General features: G+C 35.3%; 1 protein-coding gene across 2 annotated transcripts in view; it reads right to left on the reverse strand.

Moving 5' to 3' along the window:
- The window catches only part of LOC117022708 (uncharacterized), a 65,922-nt gene extending 43,557 nt beyond the window's left edge, over positions 1 to 22,365 (reverse strand). Inside the window, exons 1-4 of one of the 2 annotated variants that reach the window (XM_033106844.1) lie at positions 22,200 to 22,365; positions 20,219 to 20,324; positions 14,246 to 14,437; positions 11,743 to 11,836 (exon numbers count right to left, since the gene is read on the reverse strand). In XM_033106844.1, the coding sequence (XP_032962735.1) occupies positions 11,743 to 11,836; positions 14,246 to 14,437; positions 20,219 to 20,324; positions 22,200 to 22,275 (468 nt within the window). In that variant the 5' untranslated portion in view covers positions 22,276 to 22,365. The remainder of the gene's footprint in view (positions 1 to 11,742; positions 11,837 to 14,245; positions 14,438 to 20,218; positions 20,325 to 22,199) is intronic. The other variant, XM_033106920.1, reaches the window with a different exon arrangement.
- Between the last annotated feature and the right edge of the window lie 1,007 nt (positions 22,366 to 23,372).

Here is a 23,372-nt window from a genome sequence, read left to right on the forward strand (position 1 = left end):
GCCCTTTGGGCCATAAGCAGAGCCCTAGCAGTCGGAGTTCTTCCCTCTCCTGCAGCTGCAGTAGTTCCGGGATGCAGCGAGCTTGGAGCACTGAGCTAGGTCTGCGTCCTGCACCTGCCCCTGCGGCTCCGTCTCCGCACTTCTCCCTTCCCTCCTCCCCCGTTCGCGTGATTCGCCCACCTTTAGGTGAATTCAGTAGTGGGCCTCTTCGTCTAGCCTGTCTGCTGTGCAGGGAGTCCTTTGTGGAGTTATGGTTGTTCGATTAGTTGTAAATTCCAGGAGAGATTTACAGAGGCTCACCTCACGCTGCCATTTTGATGATGTCTCTCTGACTTTTCTATATACAGGATTTTGTTATACAGAGCTAATGATAACTATAACTCCTTTTTAAAATTTCTATAAGTCCAATTTATTTCTTTGTGTAATATGTTGGTTGGTACCTCAAATACTGTTAAATAATAGTGGTGATAGTGGTCATCCTTGTCTTGTTCCTTATTTTAGAGGGATTAAGTCTATGTTTCTTATGACTGATGATGAGTTTTCGTTTGGGATAGATATATTTTATTATGTTAAGGAAGTATCCATTTTTATTGAGTGCTTTTTTTCCATGAATGGGTAATAATTTTTGTCAATTGTCTTTTCAATATTTGTGGACATAATCGTAAATTTTTTCCTTAGATATATTAATATGATTAATTATATTATATGCCCATGCATTCCTGGAATAATCCCAATCATGATAGGCTATTTTTCAGTATGCCACTACATATTGTTTGTTAATATCTTATTCAGGATTTTAGCACATATATTCATAAAAGTGATTGGTCTATGGCTTTCTTATTTTCACAAAGAATTATTTTTTTAATTAAAGTATAATTTACATACAATAGTGTATGTTTCAGGTGTACAGCATAGTTATTCAATATTTATATACCTTAAGAAGTGATCACAGAAATAAATCTTGTAATCATTTGTCTCCAAACAAAGTTATTGAGATAGTAATGACTAAAACCCTATGCTGTACATTAAAACCCTGTGACTTATTTGTTTTATACGTGGAAGTTTGCACCCCTTATTCTCCTTTACCTTTTTCACACTATCCCGTTATGATTTTCTTTTTAAATGCAGTCTTTTTCAGCTTTTGATATCAATGTTATACTCACTTCATTAAAATTATGGAAGTTTTCTGAAACCTATGTAGCTGTACTAACATTGTCACCCCAATAAACTTTAATTTAAAAAAATTGAAGTTTTCCATCTTTTTATGCTCTGAAATAGTTGAAATATCATTGGAATTTCTCGGTGAAACTGCTGGGCCTAGTGTTTCGTGTGTGTATAGATGTGGTGGGTAGGGGGGCTTTCTTTGTTAGTTCCATGGAAATCAGTCTGTTTAAATTTACTGTCTTTTCTGGAAATAGTTATATTTTCCTAGAAAATTATCTAATTGATCTTTTAAAATATACCTGTATGTTGAGCAAAGTTGTCTCTTAGGATTCTTTAAATTTCTTCTGTTTTGAATGTTATTTCCCTCCTAACAATTTATTTTGTATATTTTTAAAAAAGAAAATAATTTTTAATTTGGAATTTTGAAAAACACAAAAAAATTGAAATAAGAGAGGAAAAAAGCACTTATAATCTCCAATTTAAAGAACAGTATGATGAATATTTTGGTAAATGCATTTCTATCATTTATGTGTATTTTAGAAAAAGGATAGTTGTAGTCTTTCAGCATCTGTACTTTGTATTTTCCTATTTTTTACTTGATTGATTCTTGCTTTCCAGTGCTGTTAGTGTGACACAATCAGTTAAAATTTTATCAGAATTGCAATACTTTGACATTCATGGTACAGTCCTCTGAAAAATTTGGCACTGAGTCTTTACCTACATGTTTTCTGCTTTTGAATAGTTTTTATTTTTAAATGTTTTTAAATTAGTTTATTGGGGTGACAATGGTTAGTAAAGTTACGCAGCCTCAGCTAATTTAAGAAGATTGAAATCATACCAAGCATTGCTGCTTTTGAATTTTTATGGAGGAGGCTCTTACTCTCCAAACCAGGATCATCAACAGTAAGGTATAATGGTTATTCACTGCCATCTACTGGTAAAAATGGAAAATTTCATCCAGTGACTTCCTGATGGCACAGATATTTTATTGCTTATGAAAACATATATAAAAAATAATTCCAAAAATTTAGGGGCATGATAATCTTAAAGACAATGGCAAGAAAAATAAGACTAAAAATTAAGGAGCCTTAGGACTTTGGTCAAAACATAGTGTTCTTTTTCTTGGCTTTCTTTTCAATATAGATGATCATCTTACAGATGTACAAAACTAATTTAATCTTACTGCTCTCAAACCAGCTAATAACTCTGTAAAACCAGTTTTTTATGTTTACCATTAGCTATGGTGCCATGCGACCTGAGCAATATAATAATAGCGGTTTAACATAAGGTAGAGATAGAAAATTTAATTTTAATTATTTAGTTTTATTATTGTTGATTCACATATTTATTTTGCTTAATACATGCCTACATAAGCCCTAAATTATGGCAATCAGTCTAAGAGGCACAGGGAATAGGAGAGAGGAAAGAATAGCAAAACATTTGAGGCACGGAATAAATGAAAGCACTTTCCTTTCCTTCTGTTCTATTACACATACCATTTGAACTCTCTTAGCATTGCCCTCCTTCTAAGCAATTATTGCAGTAAGAATTTCACTTTTATTTGTATAATCATTTTATGTATATCTTTTTTTTAAACCTAAACTAGAAGCTCCACGAGAGGCAGAGCTGTTTGTTTTATTTGACATTACATCCTCAGTACCTAGAAGAATGTCTGACGTATAGTAGGTACTCAATAAATATTTTTAAATAAATGTCTATATAAATGAATGCAATGGTTAAACACTTTATACATCCCCCACATACATGCATATATCCTTTTAATAAATGTCCACATATAAAATTCTTTTTTTTTCTCCCAGTACAAGTTCCAGAGAGTTTGAAGGAAAGGAGATATAAAATAATGGGTTGATAATTTCCCTTTCTAGCTTTTTAAATGTAGAAGTGGAGAATTCAGTGCACTGTGGCCACACTGATCTCTTCAAAAGGAATGTGAGTGGCATGATTTTAGGGGAAATAATTATCTATTAAATGATATCTCCTTTCAACTTGCCATAATGTCAACCAGAAGTTCTCACTATTAGAGCCTATCTGTGGCTTAGACATTGTCTTTAAGTCATTCTTGCAGTCTAGACATTCATGCTCACAAACACAAGAAAGGATTTGTTTACCTAACACAATCCTCTTTTGAATAGAACTTGTAGAAATACTCACAAGAGGCTTTATTTTTCCATTTCTTAAGCAAGAGAATGCTAGCTGTAGCCCTCATTTATTGAATGATTTACTGCTGTACATAGGTACCCCAAAGTATCTGGGTTTTGTCCTCATTTTTTGGATGCTAAAACTGGTATTTAGTGAAGTTAAGTAACTTGCCCAAGCTCACACAGCTAGGAAATGTTGGAGTTCCTCATTCTAGATCCTCTTCTAGTCTCACTCTATATTTTCTCCCTAGACAATCTCATTCACTCTCATTTATATGCCAGTGACTTAAAGCTCTTCAGTCTATTATACCTCTCATCACCTGTTATCTATAGACCAAAACTCTAGCAGTAGCCTGTTAAAAAAATATCATAGAAAAATCATAGGATGCAGGCAAGAACATACATCCTGCTGTTCCTTAAGATTAGGATTGTGTGGTGCTGCCCAAATTTTATTTTCTGCTACAAAGTGTTCAGGCTAGAGAATTTCTCAGAGTAGGACAGCCTCTACTGCCTTTTAAAAATTCTGGCTCATAACATAGACAGTCTGCCTAGTGTTTTTAGCTGCCCCGTATGAACATGATGAAGAAGACTAGCCAGTTGGAGATGATGTTTCTATTGTTTGACATGGGCTGCTCTAGGTGATGGGGTTTGGAAGCACCACTACATGGTACCAAGCCCCTTCAAGAAAGTCCTTGAAGCTTCAGTGAAATATTGATAGCCAACAGCTTTAACTTAGAATGGGAAAAGTACCTCCTAGAGAAGTAAACATGGAGATGATGGGCTAGCATCTGAGTTCCCCTGTAACAGAATAACCTGACTGCTCCATAGTCTTAGAGGCACTGACTCCAGGACCACTAATCTCTTGTCTGGAATTATGAGAATTCTTTGGTTGAACAGGGCTTGATACTAGAACTAGAACTCCACTTCCAGGCATTCAAATACATTTCTCAGGATTGGCCCAAAGGTGGACAATCTAGTACCATATGATTCAAAGGTTCTAGAGGCCAGGTATAACGATTAGATCAAGATATCATTAGGTAGATGAAAGATCCTTTTGTTTAGATCACTACCAAGTTACTTTCCTCTCATTCAGTAATCACTGGGAGACAGTAGGCTTATTTCATAGATTATAAAAAAATCACTGTGTACTTAAATTGAGATATATTTGGAAGGCTCTTTTATATATGTTGAGATACATTTGGAAGGCTCTTTTATATATAACGTTCCTAAAGTTCCAGCTTTATTAATACTTTTGCTCAACAGATAGGGAATGATGGGGTCATAGATTGCCAATCAGGTGAGGTTGAAGACCAAATAGATGATAGATATTACTAGCTTCTCCACATGTCCCCATAAGTATAGCTCAATTAATAACTATTCTCTGAGATGGGAGAAGAGTTGCTGAGGGGAGTCACCCATGAGCAACAATTCTGAGTCAGGTTTGGGTGAGATAAGCTATGGGGCATGCTGAGCCAGTTGTTGGCCCACAAGCCTGCCTTCTGTCCTCAGGTCTGTCACGGCTTAGACTTGAAAGCAGATATCTGCCACCTTCTTTTTCATTGAGAGAGGATGTAAGGCATCAATTCCCTACCATTGCTGAGGGAGACTATATTGGATGGACTCCAGTTAGTTCTCAAAACTATCCCACCAATATCAGAAACTTGTTTCTCCAGCAGCCAGCATGAAATTTTATGGGCCTGATACCAGCACTCAGTGAGTCATCTTGCCAGCATGCAGACATTTTTTTGTTTATTTGTGAGGGATCCAGTAAGGACAGGTACAGAGGGGTTAGCTTTATGGGTTCATGCTCGTCCCAGAGGGATGAGGGAATCTGTTGAGATACCAAGGAGATGTGAGTTGGATACAAACCACTTCTATCCTGGCACAAAGATCTGAGCTCTGAGAAGCCTGGAGTCTCAATGCCTCTTGCCCCATCATAGGCCCTTCTGGAATTAGGTCAACAGTTCAGGTTCATTCTATGACAGTTGCTGAGCAAGAGGTAATGATAAATCAGGCTACTACCTCATGCCTCCTTCACTATCCCTTTGTCCACTGTCAACATTGTTTCTTTGACCACATATTGGTGGAACGTACAAAAGAGTTTGCTTTTCAGCGTACTAGGATCATTCTGTCTGCACTCATAGACTGCTGGAATGCCACAGTGGTATACCACTCTGCTTGTCTTCTCCTGATACAGCCAACATGGAACATTCTACACTTGCTTACCTACTGCAAATATTAATAACAGACATCATTTTGAGAGTGTTAACTACATTCGGGCATTTCTCCAAGCTTCTTAGAGCAATGCTCCTAAATATCTTATTTAATCCTATCAACAACCTTATAAAATTAATTACTTTAAATCTCAGACCCATAATGTTTAAGTAACCATCCAACAGCTAATAAGTTCCAGGCCTCTGGCTCAACATGTCATGTTCCTATAACATTATCATATTGCCCCATGAAATTCAAACTCTGGCGTTACCTGTACAACTATACCCTGACTGTAACCACACAATTTGGAGTTAGGTGGTCTAGAGAAATTCCCTGGAAACCTTTCAGGTGCTGGGAGCATCAGAAGCTTGGGGAGAAAGTCAGGCAGTGGGCAGTTTGTAAGTGCAGTGTCAGTGGCTCCAGCTTCACCTCTGCAGCTGTGGGTGAGCATGTTCAGTGAGGCATGCTCACCCTACAGCACAACAGTGTTACCTCTATAGTGAGATTCAGATTTTGGACGTAGGCTAGCTACACAAAGGGCTAAGGAGAGAGAGGACATTTGCCAGCAATGATACAAATGCTGGAGAGAGTTCTAAAAAGAGATAATGTAGATGAATAAAGTGGGGAAAGAAAGATATTGTTGGCTAGTAGGGAGAAGAGAACCTATCAAAGGTGTAACTGGAACATAAAATTTAAATTTATCTAATAAATTTGTGTGCCATCAAGTGGATTAAGGTTTTGTGGGTTTTTATTCCTCTTACTAACTCAGAACAAAAGAAATGATCTACTAAAATACTTCGGAAATAGAAGATCAAAAGGTTTTTTTCCCCTCACAGTTTTGGTTGAACATTTCCAAAGAACTATCTCAGGAGATAAACTCTCAATGCCAAACTCAGGTGTTTAAATACCAAAGAGGAAACAAGTAGATCAGTTCTGAGGACAGATTTAAGAAGGAGAAAATATCCAAATGTCACATCATGTGTGGCATTAATAATGTGCTATATTTTTTCTTTTCAAACTTCTCTTATTATCAATTCATGTCTAAACAATTTTTATTGTGAGCCTAGACAAAGAGTAATGTCTTTTATAATGACCCTCTTGATTAAGGAATCTTTAATGATAAAGTTTCTGGATGTGAGAGAAACTTTGTCTCTTCTTTTTTCAGGCTTGAGGTATTTACACTCTTAACCATATAGGCAAGAAAACATAGACTTTCTTACTATAGTTTGAACACAAGCATTAGAAGGGCAAAATTTTCTAAACATTTGTTGAAAACCACAGTGAGATACCCCCTCCACCTGTAAGAATGTCTATTACCAATAAGACAAGAAATAGCAAGTGTTGGAGAGGATATGAAGAAAAAAGAACCCTAGTACACTGCTGGTGGGAATGTAAATTGGTGCTGCCACTATGGAAAACAGTATGGAGGTTCCTCAAAAGATTAATAATAGAGCTACTGTATGACCGAGCGATCCCTCTACTGGGTATCTACCAAAAAATTTAAAAAACATTTATTCATAAAGATATATGTACTCCTGTGTTCATTGCAGAATGATTCACAGTAACCAAAACATGGAAACAACCTAAATGTTTTTCAACAGATGATTGGATAGAGAGGATGTGGTACATATGTACAACATAATACTGCTCAGCCATAAAAATAATGAAATATTGTCATTTGCAACAACATGGATGGATCTTGAGAGTACCATGCTAGGTGAAGTAAGTCAAGCAGAAAAGGACAAGAACCATATGATTTCACTCATATGTGGGACATAAAACAGAAAGCAAAAAATGAACAATCAAAAAAATTAAACTCATAGACATAGACAACATTATAGTGGTTACCAGACAGGAAGGGGTCGGGGTGATGGAGGGAGAATGAAGAGGGTAAAGGGAGTCAAATATATGGTGACAGAAAGACACTAGACTTTGAGTGATGAATATACAATGCAATATACAGATGATGTATCATAGAATATATTACAGAGCTACTGACACTGCACTTACAAACTGCCCACTGCCTGACTTTCTCCCCAAGCTTCTGGTGTTCCCAGCACCTGAAAGATTTCCAGGGAATTTCTCTAGACCACCTAGCTCAAAATTGTGTGGTTACAGTCCGGGTATAGTTGTACAGGTAAAGCCAGAGTTTGAATTTCATGGGGCAACATGATAATGTTATAGGAACATGACATGTTGAGCCAGAGGCCTGGAACTTACTGGCTGTTAGATGGTTACATATAGAATATAGAATATAATTATAGAATATACACTTGAAACTTATATAATGCTAGAAGTTGTTCAGGCAGAAAAAAAAGAAAACATTTGAATGATGTTGCCGATTACAATTATATATTCATTAACTGTATTTCAATAGCACCCTGGAAATAAAGATACCAAGAAAGTACAGGAGTTTCATAATGTGTTGGGGCTATTATAGAAATAAGTATTCATAATTAAGCTTTAATGTCATCTATGGATTTAATTTTATGAGATTGAACAGTAAATAACACACAATAAAAGAAATATTAAGTTCTAACAAGATTACTAATTTTCCTTTAAACAGTGTTCTGCACTTTCTCTTGTGATCACAACACAGGAATGGGAATAGGCTTACCCTGATTTATGCTGACTCTCATGTTTGGTCCCCTTGTAGCTAGCGGCTTCATTTATGGTTTCTAACTATGAGAAGCTATTTATTATTCTATCAGTATTGTGTAGCTTCAAATCACCAAATATGCAAGATTTTCTTGACTCCACAGGTCCCTTTTTTGGTGACCAGATCATCAACATATGACACAAGTGATAATATGACAATTTATGTGTGTAGTAGAATAAAACTTATAGGGGAGTACTGATTCACTCATTCATGCTTTCATTCATATATTCAAGCACTCACTTAGTTTCTATTGTACTCCCAGTACTTGTAATAGCCAATATTGACAATAGGATGAAAAATAACCAATTCACAGGTGATCCTCCACCTAGACCTCTAACAAAAGAGATAACTTCTTTCCTTTATACATGGTTTCTTCATTAAAAACTATTTTAACTGCATTTTCATTCACAAATGCTTCACTTTCACAGGTTTTGCATTTTACACTAGGGTACAAACTCAGTGAACACTTTCATATGGAAATTCCTGGTTTTCTCAAGGTATGAAATCTGGTTATATACAAACCAAAATAAAAAATTTGAAATGAAAGTGAAAACAGAAGGGTAATTCATGACTTTGCTAATTGTTGTTTCCTACTGTGGAATTAGCCTAAGATCATAAGACATACTATTTGCTTTTCATCAGCCCATACAATAGCTTTCAATCACCTTTTAAGCCAATTAAACTAATATTTAGTGGAAACTAAATATTTCCAACATAGACGTGAAAAATAAAGATAAAATGTTGCAGAATAATATTTCCTTTTTAATTACTTAGATTCCTTCACTGTTTCTAGCCAACTTAATATTTTTTTCCTAAACAAAACATTGGACTTGAGAAAAAAATAATCACAGTAAAAGAGGTTATTTCTACCTTGCTGATTTCCAGTTCACTTTACATAACTGGTTGTTTTGAAAAAATTAAGTTCATGAATTGGATAAGTAGCATAACATAAGGCTTTAACTATGGAAATATTCATAAAATTGTGACTAGTCATTTACTAAGTAGGTAGAGTTAATGTACATATCCAGTGATAATACATACTGAAGATGTAGCAGTGGTCTGGAGATTGTCACCGTTTGCACAGTGCTATCTGTAGTGGAATGCTTGATAATGTTAAATTAATTGAAGATGATATTAACAACTTCTAATGAGAAATTTATGATAATATTCTCAGGTATGTAAAGAATACTTTATCATTGGATGTTATTTTCATTTATTATCTAGGGAGAATAATTTCCTGGATTTAGTAATGGATAATTTAAAGCTTATCTCATCATCTTCCACTTTCAATTTATTCTATTTGAAAACACAATAAATCCATCAATTTAGTAAGCTTGTGATTATCACTGCCAGATTTAGAAAATCTTACTCTTAGTCAACATTCTTTCTTTTCAGTGAGCATTTCTCAGTATTTGCTATCTCTATTATATGGTTTATTATACGCTGTTTAAGCCATATCAGTATTTACTTTTATGCTCTTCAGACTATGCCTGTTCCTGGGTCTCTATGTAACACATGTAGCGTTTTAAAATAACAAAGGCAATGGTGAATTCTTCTCACAGGACTAAACTATACAGCACACCTTCCTGACAGAGATTCACAGAATATATTGGGATTTCTAATTATATGCTATGCTAGAATTGTAACAACTTTGAAAGTAATAAGTTACTTGGTGCTAAATGTAAAAGGAGGTGGGTGGGGTGAAAAAGAGGTAGCAAATATGTAGTCTTATCTCCACCCACTCAAATCTAATTGTTAAGTCAATTAGAAAAGATTAGCGTTGACAATTCAAGAATGAACTTAGGCTCTGCTTATTAATTCCTGGTTCTGTATGTGTGAGCTACCTGAATAAAGAAAATGATAATGAATATGCATGAAAAAGCATTATTCAATTCTGTGGAAACCTGAACTGGGCCTTAGCTTCTGAGAAGTCATCACACGCCAAAGTCAAAATTTTAAATGTACATCCAGAGCACAGTGCATCTGGACACCTTTCTAAACAGTTTAACTCAGTTGGAAAGTTTCCTAGTCCTCCATTACATTGTTAACTTGTAGTCCTTTTCTGCTTCCCAATTCCCCAGACTTTGGGAAACAATCAGGAAGAAAAGAATATGGTAGATTGAGACACGGCATGGTGATTCAGTTATGGTATCCCAATTTATGAAATGGTCACAGCATCGAAGAGAATATGTCTACAGTGGAAATACTCAGATATATGTAACAGCCACCAAAGCAGGTATTTAGCCACAGGAAGATTGAGTCTGGGGAATGGGAGAATAACATAGCCTAAATGTTGGGCATTATACTTGGCATTCCTTCTGAATTTTATCCACAATCAGAGCTTCTATAGCATTAAGTCAAAAAAAAAATGATGAGAGGAGAGAAGATGAGAAGGCCAGCTAGATTTGAAATATAAGTGGGTGGCAGAAGTAACGAGGGATGCTAAGAAGTGAATCCTTAGAAAAGGAAAGGCACCTCCTACCTGTTTGGTTCTGTAACTTAGGATCCATCTACAAAACAATTGGTCACTTCAAGAGAAAAATTGACAACTAAAGCCATTTGACAACCGTGGAGTAAGACTTTTGGAGACATCAACATTATTTACCACAGTATATTCACCCAGAGGAACTTAACTTTCTTTTTTGAAGAAATGCTATATATAATAAACATACATAAATCTCCCCTCCACGTTGTAATTTAAGTCCCAATGTTTAATTGTTCTGACTCTGAGAAAATTTCTGACCACTAGCCTTCGTCATCAACCCTTTACCAACTTTGTATCTGAACTTTTTATGAGTTTCAGTTTAAACTGTTCTTGATATTATTGAGAAGATACCATATCGAGACATATGTAGAATTATATTGAGGCTAGAGTTCTTTAATCTCAATGTAATTGGGCATATTTTAGGACTTAATATGCTATAACAAACAATACTTTTGTGGCATCTTACTGATTTGTTTGATTTAAAATAATAAAAGCATTACTGCTGCTTCTGATACTTGTGGTCAAATACGACACCCAGACCTTTTTCTGTATTTAGAGCTGTTCCTGAAGTAAAATGAATTAACAAAATCCCAACAAGTCTACTGTTTCAGAGGTTCTACTGAGAACAATTAGATAAAAAGGTATTTTCAGCTAGTATAAAAAGAAGCCATATGGTTCAAATTCTTGCCCTCTTATCCATATCTTTCTGTCCCGCCTCCCTCTTTTAGTGACTTCCTTTCCCCTTTGTTACGTGTTTTAACTTTCCTTAAGACTGCCTTTGATACATGTTTTAACTTGATTTTATCTGGAAACAAATGATGGAGAGAAGTAGAGATCACTCCCATTGTTATTTGCCCCAGGCCTGGCCTGTACTCTACTGATAAATAACCTGTCACCAACCATTCCATATTTGTGCAATTTGATCTTCTGATAACACTTCATTTTGTTGTCTCTGACTACTTCTTTAATCTCCCAAGTTTCTTTTTGTTTCTCCAAGACATTTCTCTCCTGGGTGCCTTCTGTAAACTTAGTTTATCTGATAAATGAGTTTCAGTGTTTACCTGGCCTTGATCAGGTTGAGAAGGTCTCGTAGCAGTATTAAGAGCATATGCAGAATTTTGCTGAGGTTGGAGTCCTGATAAATTCCTCTGTTCTCTGGCAAGTTAAATAATAGTAATAATAATTAAAAAAACATACTTAGGATAGAGCGTTTGCTTAATTAGTTATAAATCACTTTTTTGATAAACTCATTTTTAACTATACAGAATGAGTGTTCCCATATTAAGACTATTATTATATTTACCTGAGACAAGGCAATAATAATGGCTACCATTTGTTGAATGATTTCCAAAGTGCTTAACTTAATATTATCTGATTTTTCCCAATAATTTATTATGAAAAATTTCAAACATATAGCAACATTAAATTTTACAGTGAATGCCCATGTTTCTACCACCTCAATTTTATCACTAACATTTTACTATACTTGCTATGTGTTCATCCATCCATCCCTCTATCCCTCCATTAATCCATCTAATTTTTGACGCATTTGAAAGTAAGTTTCAAATATCAGTTTATTTCACAAAATTACATTATCTTATTTGAATATTTACAAAAAGCTTGCAAGATAGGTATTATTAACTGCATTTTGCAGATGGAAAACCTGAGGCTGAAAAATTTTCAGGAAATTCCCCAAGGCCACACAGTCAGTGACTTTTAGGGCAGGGATTTGAGCCCCAGTCTGTCTGGCTCCATGACCATACTTTCCCGACTCTATATTAAGGAATCTCCCAGAGTATCTACAGAATCACTTTGTCAATTCACAATTCAGGGAATGGCAGAGGGGAAAAAGAGAGCTCAAACTAAATTATATTTTAACTGGAAGAAAACAAGGAAGCTTAAAATTTTACCCAAATGCTTGTGAACACAACTACGATCCTGATTTACAATCAAGCTTTTTGTTTTGCCTTTGCTTCTCAGTGCAATGTTCCATTAATTATTTCATTTGATTCTTGCCCCTATGGAAAAGCTATGGAAAAGTAGGATATGTGTTATCCAACTCCCCATTTATAAAGGAGGAAATGGGCTAAGTGAGCCATTCAAAGTCACAGCCAATTAGTAGAAAAGAGAGGACTGGAAAACTAATCCAGTGTTCTTCAAAACTTTGGAGTAGGAAAGCTATGGAGAATGCTTAAAAGGTGACTTGTTTATATGATAGTATGATTTCTAATTATAATAATTCTTTAAAATCATAGGAGGTTTCCAACCTAAGTCAAGTGGTAATATGAAATTCTCCACAATAATGTCAATTTATAAAGTTAATGTTGGTTAACGTTGATTTTACACATATATACATGTGTACTCCATGGTATTTTAAAGAGTATGGAATGATGGTCCAAACAAAGATTAGGATTTTTGAAATGATAGAAAGGTTGGAGAGTTTATCTCACCCAGCCAGGGGCAGTTATCTAAGACTGTACAAATTGTTGATTTTATTGCAATTTACAAGCCTATTCTTAGAAGTGTGAGGCTCACATTACCAGTTACTTCCAATTTTAAAGTAATATTTCAAACTCTCTTCAGACTGCATACAGGGTAACATTATCTTGTCATGGAGAATGATGCTTCAAAGTAGATGCTAATTTGAATTAACTGGTATAAAAATTGATGAGATTTTTACCCTACTGGTATTTACCCCTCATATTTCTATTGTTCAGAGGCAGTGCATAGTATAAAGGGTACTGTTTGCTTTTAAGAAAAGAAATAAAGGGGGTGCAGCCGGGCTTTGCAGCTTTCAAAGCAATGTTCTATCTCATTAGATTCCATTCATATAGCATGAGGGTTAAGAGTTTAACCCTAGAAGCCAGATAGCCCAAGTAAAAACAGCCCTATAACCTCAGCCAAGTTATTTGATCTTTTTGTGCCTCAGTAATCTTATACATACTTTCTAGGGTGCTGGTGAAGATTTAAATGAGTTGATAGGTATTAAACATTTACAATCCAGCCTGACATACATATTAAACCCTCAGTAAGTGATTGTTGCTTTCAGTATCATTCTCACTATCTCTGTGAGGTGGGTAGGCCAGATTCTAACAATCTTTATTTTATAGATGAGAAAATTGAAGCCCAGTGAGGTAAAGAGATTTACCCAAGATAGAGTCAGATTACAGCCAAGTTCATTGGATTCCTCTTTGCATTTCTCTGACATTGTTGCTGGGGGTTGGGGGTGAATAGGAGGTACAGGTACAGCACCCCACCACCCCCTCTTAGGACAGTATGTGTAGTGCACACAAATAGAAGGAAAGCACTAAAGCAGGACAATTCTTCAGTGAATTACACTTGGCTTTTATCTGTGGAAAGGGCTTTCAGTTTTTGCTGTATTCAAATCCTGACCAAAATGTATTTTGTTATCCTGACTTTTGTTCAAATTTAACTAAATGTTGATGAATATAAAAGAACATACTAGCTGTACGCATGATAAATGATATCCATTATTTCTTGATTCATTTGCTGATCACACAAGAGATTTCCTATCATTCTCAGAGGTATTTAGAAATTTCTTACTGTTGATCATTTATATTCTCCTTTGACTTCTTTTTACAGTAGTGGATAGTCTGGATTGTTACACCAATTATTAAAGCCAGTCCTATTCCAGGCAATGTTGCTACTAAAATCAGGTCCAGAGTATTCCAGAGCTGGTCACATTTGGCCCCCAGGTACCAATAATCTCTCCACTGACTTCTGAAATTTGGACATCTAGAGAGAAATAATAGAAATAGAACAAGCTCACAAATTAGAAGAAAAATTGTCTCCTCTGATTGAATCAAACTTTTCATTATTACTAATCCATGAGGTTTCCCTTTAAGGCCCTTAACAGATTTATGTTGTCCTATTTTCCACTTGAGCAAACACTCTAAAACCTACAAGTTTGAACACATTGAGTCAGCATGCAGAAGGCTGTCAGGATTTCCCAACCATTAACTAATGAAGATGTGGCACTTAGGGGGGAAAAAAAGGCGACCACTTTTAAAACTATCCATATTTTGCCCACTCTTCATACTTCTCTTTACTCCAGCTACTTTAGTTCTGTCAGTACTATGAGAAAAGTTTGAAACAGCCTAGTCTACCGGTTATATAACCGCAGGCTGGGTGTTCTCTCCACCCACTCTTACAGCAATGAATGCAGGTTAACAGACTGACTCTGCCACTCTACAACAAATACAAGAAAAAACATGAGAAGGCGAGAATAGACTGTCTGCCAGCAAAATCTATCCCCATCGTTCCCATGACTCTAGATTTTCTTCCTCTAGTTTATAGAAATAAATGACTCACATAGAAACTTCTAGCGTTTTTTTTATAAAGGCTTGAAACTGCCAAATAACCTAAATGTGCTTCTCTGGTACATAGACTGAACTGGCATGGCATATAACCACATAGAAACCTATATGGGTTTGTGAACAGGAATAATATGACTTCTCACCATCCTCTATGGGAGTGACTAATGGCAAGGTTAGTTCAGGTAGTGTCTTTAGAGAGTGCTTCATTGTCTCCTGTAGAATTGATACTGGATTACCCAGTTGAACAGTAAATGTCAGATCCTAAGTAAGCTTCTCCTGGTTTGTATTATTTCAGTATATTAAGGAGTATTTTCATTGGTGACATGAAGGGATTGATTAGGTGATTATTATAATCTTTTCTACCTCTCACAGTCTAGGATTCTATAAGAAAATGAATCTACCAGCTTCAAGTAGGTAGTAATCTACTCAATAGGACACGGCTTTTAATATGTAACACATGTCATTCATTTAAGGAGGTCAAAATATATTTGAAAATGTCTTATCAATCCTCATGGACTTCTTGGAAAAAAAGACATTAGCAAGAATATATTTCTTGTTTAGCTTAGGAATGAATCACAAAGGAATTATCTATTAAACAATAACATTTCATTCATTAATTCAAAAACATTTATTGGGTGCCTACTATGTGCCAAGTACTGTTCCAGGCATTTGAGATAGACCAGTGAATAAAACAAAGATCCATGTCCTCAAGTAGCTTAAAGTGTAGCAGAGAGACAGACAACAGAAATAAGCATAATTACTAAATAATCTAGCATGTTTAAAGGTGATAAGTGCTAGGGGAAAAAAGAAAAAGTAGAGCAGGGTAAGGAGGACTGGAAATGTGAGGGGGAGGGTAGTGGGACACGTTGCAGTGATATAATAGGGTAGTAAAGGGCAGGACTCATTGAGAAGCTAACATTTGAAGGAAGACTGAGGAGGTGAGGGAGTTAGCCATAGGGTATTTTGGGAGAAGAGAGCATTCCAAGCAGTGGAGACAGCAAGTACAAAAACTCTACAGCAGGAGGGAGTGTGCCTGCATGTTTGAGAAACACAAGGAAATCAGTGTGGCTGGAGCACAGTGAGTTAAGGAGGTATGGTAGAAGATAAGGCCAAGGAAGGAAAAACAGATAAAATAGCTTATAGGTCCTTGTAAGGACTTTGGCTTTTACAATGAGAAGAAGAGTGATATGATCTAGGTTGTTTTGAAAGGATCACTCTGTTTTCTACTGTTAGGGGACAGAGGTAAAAGCAGGGAGAAAGGTCACAAAGCTGTTTAGTAATCTAGGCAAGAGATATCCAGAATAGCTTAGATCAGAATGATAACGCTGGTGGAGAAGGCAAAAAATTGTTTATTTCTACTTTTCTTTTTTAAGGTAGAACCAACAGGATTTTCTGATTGACAGGAAGTAGAGTGTGTGGGAAAAAGATCACTGAAGGATGACTTTAAGGCTTTTGACCTAAGGAAATGAAAGGATGGAGTAGCCATCAACTGGGATGGGAAAAATTGTAAAAAGAAAATGTTTGGGGTGGTAGTCATAGGGGTTGAGGAATTCACTTTTGTACTTGCTGATTTTGAAATGGGTATTAGATATACAAGTGGAGATGCTGATAGGCAGTTATAGCTCTGAATCTGGAATTATGAATTTTCCCAGCTTGGATAGTATTTAAAGATGGACTGGGTGAGATCACCAATGGAGGAAGTATAGATAAAGAGGACTAAGTAAGCCCTGGGACACACCAACATTAAGTAGTTGGGGGACTAGAGAAAAGACTAGCAAAGGTAATTGAGAAGTGAACAGTGAGGCCGAAGAACAAAATAGAAACAGGAGAGAGGGACATCCTGGGAGCCATGGAAATTCAAAGAGGAGAAAGTGATCAATCGAGTGTGTTAAATGCTGCTGATGGGTTAAGTAAGATGAAGATTGAGAATTGACCATTGTGCTTAACACCATAGAAGCTAGGGAAAAGAAATGAATCAACTTTTCGGAGCACCTCTCTGAGCCAGTTACTATGTGAGGGATTTTAAATAATTTATTTAATTCTCATAGCAATCCTGGGAAGTATGTGAATGGTTTCTTTTGATCATCAATAGGAAATAAAACTTTTATGTAAAGATATATTTAAAATGTAGTTTACATTTTTTCCTCAACAACCAGTAAGTATGTGAAAAATGTCGCGATATACATCCACTATTCCAAATAAAAATAGTCAAACTCATAGAAGCAGAGAATAGAATGGAATGGAGGCTGTCAGGGAGGGGCTGGAGGAAGGGGGAAATGGGAAATTGTTTTTCACTGTGTATAAAGTTTCTGTTATGCATGAAGAATAAGTTCTAGATATCCATTGTACAACATAGTACCGATACTTAACAATTCAGAATTGTGCACTTTAAAATATGTTAAGAGGATAGATCTCATGTTCTTACTAAAAAAAAGGGAGGGAAGGAAGGAATGAAGAAAAGAAGGGAGGGAGGGAGGAAGAAAAGATAAGATACCACAAAAGAACACAAGGACATTTTTGGAAGTGATAGATACACTCATCAAGATGTATACATTAAATGTGTAATTTTTGTATACTAATTATACCTCAGTAAAGCAAAAAAAAAAAAAATGAATCCTGTTCAGATCTATAGCATTAGTGATTTTCATTTTGATGACAGTGATGGAGGTAGGGGGGCAGAGTTAGTTGAATTTTTTTAATAAAATCTAAAATGATCTTTAGTCTTTATTCTATTTGTAAAAATGTAAAATAGAGTTCTTAAAAACTATAGACATAATAAATAAGAAAATATTTTAAGAAAAATGTAAAAATAAAACATGACTGAAAATTTAAAAAAGTACATATCAGGCTCTTGGTTTGGTCAATTTTATTAAGTTCTCTGACTTTAAAAATATTTTAAATTTGGCTTTTGTTCATTTTTTATATAAATGAAACATTTGGGATGTGTGTGTGTGTGCGCGCGCGCGTGTGTGTGTGTGTGTGTGTGTGTGTGTGTGAGATATCTGCCTATAGGGGTGTGGGTGCTGGTGGTGGTATGTGTATCCTAAGAAAATTTCGGCAATGCCATTAAAATGCTTTAAGAATTTAAAAATAATGATAATATCACTTAGTCTAGTATGATCAATTCTGATTTGTTAGTGCCTAACTCTGATTAACAATGTCAAAATAACTGACCCAAACAGTGTGGTGCTAAATACATTTAGTAATAAAAAATGATCACTTGTCATCAGGTAGACATTCAAAGAAACTAACAGACATACCGTGTTTCCCTGAAAATAAGACCTAGCCGGACAATCAGCTCTAATGCACCTTTTGGAGCAAAAATTAATATAAGATCCAGTCTTCTTTTACTATAATAGAAGACTGAGTATTATATAATAGAATAGAATAGAAGACTGGTTCTAATATAATATGATATGATATAATATAATATAATACTGGGTCTTATATTAATTTTTGCTCCAAAAGACACATTAGAGCTGATGGTCTGGTCAGGTCTTATTTTTGGGGAAACACGGTATATGCACAGGCACACCAACTCCAGAGCAGCGATGCCCCATGTTGAGATCCACCAGTAAAATAAGTTGAAGTAACTTGTCTTAATCAAATTGGTGGAGAAAATTTTCAAAATAGGCATAATGTAAATATGACATGGCAATTAACAACTGTAAAGACTTGTAAAACAAGTGAGGCAAACATTATAATAAGGATTAGGACAGTAGACAAAGGGTAATTAGCTTTTAGAAAAAAAGTTGAATATATGCCTCCAAAATTCCACCAAATATGAGCTTACAAATAACATTAAAATTATCAGATGACTTATATATGTTTCTTCATTGCTGTATTATATTTACTTTCCACTTCTTGGATGTAATTTCACAATCTGGCTTGTATTCTCATCTGAACTTTGGAACGACATTCTCAAAGGTTATCACCTACAATTCCTAAGTGCTAAATCCAATGGCTTTTTAAAAGAACTTTTCATCTTCAATATTCTTCCAATATTTTCCACTATTGAGCAAACCACTCCCACTGAATGACTGATTCATTCAACAAATGATTACAAAACACATTCTATATGACAGGCATCATGCTAGGGGCTGGAGGTACATAAAACAAAATTCTTGTTGTTTTGGTGCTCTCAAAAAGGAAATATATACCCTACATTCAAAGAAATTGCAGTAGAGTGGTTTAAGTGCTATGTTAGTAATATGATGGAGCTTAGCCTCAAAGGTTAAATAGGAATGTGTCAAGGGAAGAAGAGCTGTGGTGAGAGGAGAGAAGGTGAAAGAAGCATAATAGAGAGAAGTTGTAGTATATGTGAACATCCAGAGGTGAGAGAGAAAATAGGGCACATAAGGAACTGAAAATACTGTCATTCAGCATGTCCAAATTACTCACACTTCTGAACACAAAATTCACTCAAACCTGTGTCTTTACGCATACTGGTTCCTTTGCCTACACCTGGTTTTCTTACTACCAGTTTGCAAAATTCAGTTCAACAGGCATGGACCCTGGAAAACCTTTCATTATTGCCCCCTGACTACCTATCCTCTCTTTCTCTCACAGATGCACTCTTTCTTATTCTTATATTATTCTTTTTCTTAGGTCTTCTCCCCATTTTTGACCCAACTACTCTCATTTTTATGGTAAGAACAAAATAGAAACTCTGCCTAACTTTTGAAAGAAAAAATTATTTGTGTCTCAAAGAACACACTTTTTTACAAAAAGTAAACCTCGAAAATAGGGATGGAGTCACAGTGCATTTTAAATATTTCTTGATTTACAAAAACTTTATCAATATATAAAATGTCAGGATTATTGCCATTCCATAACATGAGACACACCTCACTTTTTTCTTCTTTAGAACAGTAAAACAGTTTATTTATGAATATGTGTAACTTATCTGTAAAAAAATCTGTCTGAGGAAAGCAGTTTTGAATGGTGCTAATCTTTTAAAGTTAATATATATTGTCTCATTTAATGTTTTAAATTTTATTATATTGTTTTTAAAACAGTAGATTAAACTATTTTAAGGAATCTACAACAACTATGCTATATGCATAGGAGCCATTTCTGATTAAAATGCTATTTTAAAACAAGTATTGTATCTGTTGAATATAGCAAACAAATAAAAACAAAGTAAATTATTACAATACATTGTGCTTAGTCTGCTTTTACAGCATGAATAACCACTTACTTGCAAAAAGGCTCTCCATCTTTGCATGCACAAACAATATTCTCTGGACAGAAATCTTTTACATCCCCTGGACAGTCATCAAAGTCAGTCACAGATGTGCAATTGGCTGTAAATAACATTCAAACATCCCTCAACAATATAGAACAAATGGTTCAAATTTGGCCAAAACACATGTGAAAAGTTCTACATGTTAGAATAACTATTTATGTTAAAAAATCTTAAAATATGAAAATAAAAATAACCTTGTGGTTCTTTGAGAATGTTCACATATCACATTTTCAGGTACCAGGCTCCAAAAATCTAGATGAACAACACACATGATTTCATTCTATTATTTTGTGCCTGATGATTTTCACAGCATGGCTTAAAAAAAGTCAACACACAGCATTACAGCCCAAAAGACATCTAACATTTGAAGTTCTTTTGGACTAAATGGGAGTATCATCTCTGGCTAAGGAAAGACAAAACAATTTATCCAAAGATAAGGTAACATAATCCTGGTTTGTTAGTACAGTTCCAGTTTGTGCCTGTTGTCTTGGATTAATTATAATGCTCTTTTCACTCTCAAAGTGCCCTGGTTGACACAGATAGATTGGTCACCCTACTAGCAGGCCACTGGGGTTCTAAGTCATTCTGCCAATGATATGGCTGCAGTACCCCTTCTACTGTATTTCCCTGAAAATAAGGCCTAGCCAGACAATCAACTCTAATGCGGTTTTTGGAGCAAAAATTAGTATGAGACCCGGTCTTATTTTATTATAATATAAGACCAGGTATATCCTATCCTATCCTATCCTATCCTATCCTATCCTATCCTATCATATCATATCATACTGGGTCTTATATTAATTTTTCTCCAAAAGACCTATTAGAGCTGATTGTCTGGCTAGGTCTTATTTTTGGGGAACATGGTAGCAATCTGGACTGAGCAAAGGTTTTCCAAAGTCTGAAAATCAGTGAGTAGGAAATTTGATCAGGAGTCATAGGACTTATTAACATGCACAGAAAATGTAATTTAAAGAAAGGGAGAACTATTTTGACCCTCTGCCAGCTGAAACACAAAGAAGAGATTCTATACAGTGAGATTTCAGATTGCCTGAGTCCCAGGCCTTTGAGTATCTATTTGGGGTTAGAAGTGGCAGGCAAGAAGGGAAAAGATCTCTGATAAGATCAGACCTATAGAATCCAAAGGAAAACTATTTGTGCTTTGGAAAGCATATTTTTTCTTAACATAAAATATGACACACTGATTTTGCCACACTAAAATATTTGGGGGAAAAAAGCGAAAGGGTGACATTAGGAAACATAATGGCATTTTAAAGTAAAAACAAAATACAGTACTTTAAGAGCTTCACTCTAATTTTTGAATATGGAAACAACTTCAGTTGTCCAAAATGGTCCACTGACCATCTAACTACCCAACATTGCAAAAATCCCTCACCAGAATTAATGGATCTAATGGTGCTGCTTGGGGAAATTTAAGTCACATCTGTTTTCAACAGGCAGTGTTTTAAAAAAAGAATTGTAATTCTTGGCTTGGCAAAGATTTTAGGCCATGTTTTATAGAAGATATGATTTGACCATATTGCAGAGTGAAAATTTTCTGAAAAATAAAGTGCAACCTCTATTGCATTTTATGAGAAACAAAGTGCTAATTTTAAGTAGTCTAAAACAATCACTAATATTGATACAAGTTAAAATTTTAGTTGGTAGTCCATAGAATTTCTTATATTTATCTCAGAGATCAGAGACAAGTATGTTAGCTTCAGGGGAAAACAATTATTTATCCTGTCTAAAAATAAAGACTTTTAAGGAAATCAGACTTTCAGGCTTGTGAATTTTTAACAACAGAATCTTTGCTTGGAATACTGTTTAGTCACTTAAGCTACCTAGCATATCCTCGATTCCCTCTCTAATTAAAATCTAATCGATTATTTACATATTCAACCTATAGAAATTAAGTAATTTAAAATATTCTTACGTTGTACACAATGTGCAGTCAGAAAACAGCAGGAGAGGAACAGAATTCGAGTCCATATAAACATGTAATCCATCATCGTGAGAGCAAGGCAGAAACACAAACAGTCTTACCAACTGCACTTAAAGACAATGCAGTTGTGACAGGTGATCATTGAACAGAGATTGCGAGTTTTTTATATAGGAGATAAGTGAGCATGGATTTTGAACCTTTTCCTTCCAGCCTATGTAAATTACTAGTTAACTTTTTGGTTGTACACTTATTGCTTCCCCATATCTACAGGTTGTATATATATAGCATGCATGACTTGTCTATGAGTTGTATACTGCCGTTTTATTACTTATAAGAACTATTTGTTCATCTTTGTACTAGGTTTCATAATCTTTTATTATTTGCCAAGAAAGCACACCTTATGGTATGAATGCAGTTTTCAATCCTGTTTGAAATCACAGACTCTAACCTTATAGCCACGTGGACTACTATGAAATAATGTGAGGATATTATTGGGAATCACTGGTGAAACAAGAGGTAAAGAAAGAGGAAGGAAAAAAAAGGAAGCCGAAGAGGGCAGAAAGAGAAACAGAGTAAGGAGAGTTGCCAGGGAGAGAAAATAAAGAGGAGATAGGGAAGTGTTAGGCAGTGCAACAGACACAGATGTAATCAAACTGGGACACCAGGGTTTCATTAGGATTCTCCTTCATATTTATTCATATTTCGCCGCCCCTTCGAGTTCACATTTGTCAGGATATCAGTTCATATATTGCTACTATCACCTACCATATATATTTCCATCTAGGTCATTTTGATAAATTGTTAACTTTGTACCTACTGTCATCTAAAAATCTACAAATTCCCCTACCCAGTGAAAACATATTTATGTACTATTTCCTCCTTGGACTTTATCCATCATTATACTTTATTCTTCACTCTTTCTTTGTGTTTTTTTTAAATTAAAGTTTATTGGGGTGACAATTGCTAGTAAAGTTATATAGATTTCAGGTGTACAATTCTGCATTACATCATCTATAACTCCCATTGTGTGTTCACCACCCAGAGTCAGTTCTCCTTCCATCACCATATATTTGATCCCATTTACCCTCATCTACTTCCGCCCACCCCCCTTACCCTCTGGTAACCAATACACTGTTGTCTGTGTCTATGAGTTCTTGTTTCTCA

This window comes from Rhinolophus ferrumequinum, chromosome X (assembly GCF_004115265.2).
Source record: "Rhinolophus ferrumequinum isolate MPI-CBG mRhiFer1 chromosome X, mRhiFer1_v1.p, whole genome shotgun sequence".
In the NCBI taxonomy this organism is placed as follows: domain Eukaryota; kingdom Metazoa; phylum Chordata; class Mammalia; order Chiroptera; family Rhinolophidae; genus Rhinolophus; species Rhinolophus ferrumequinum.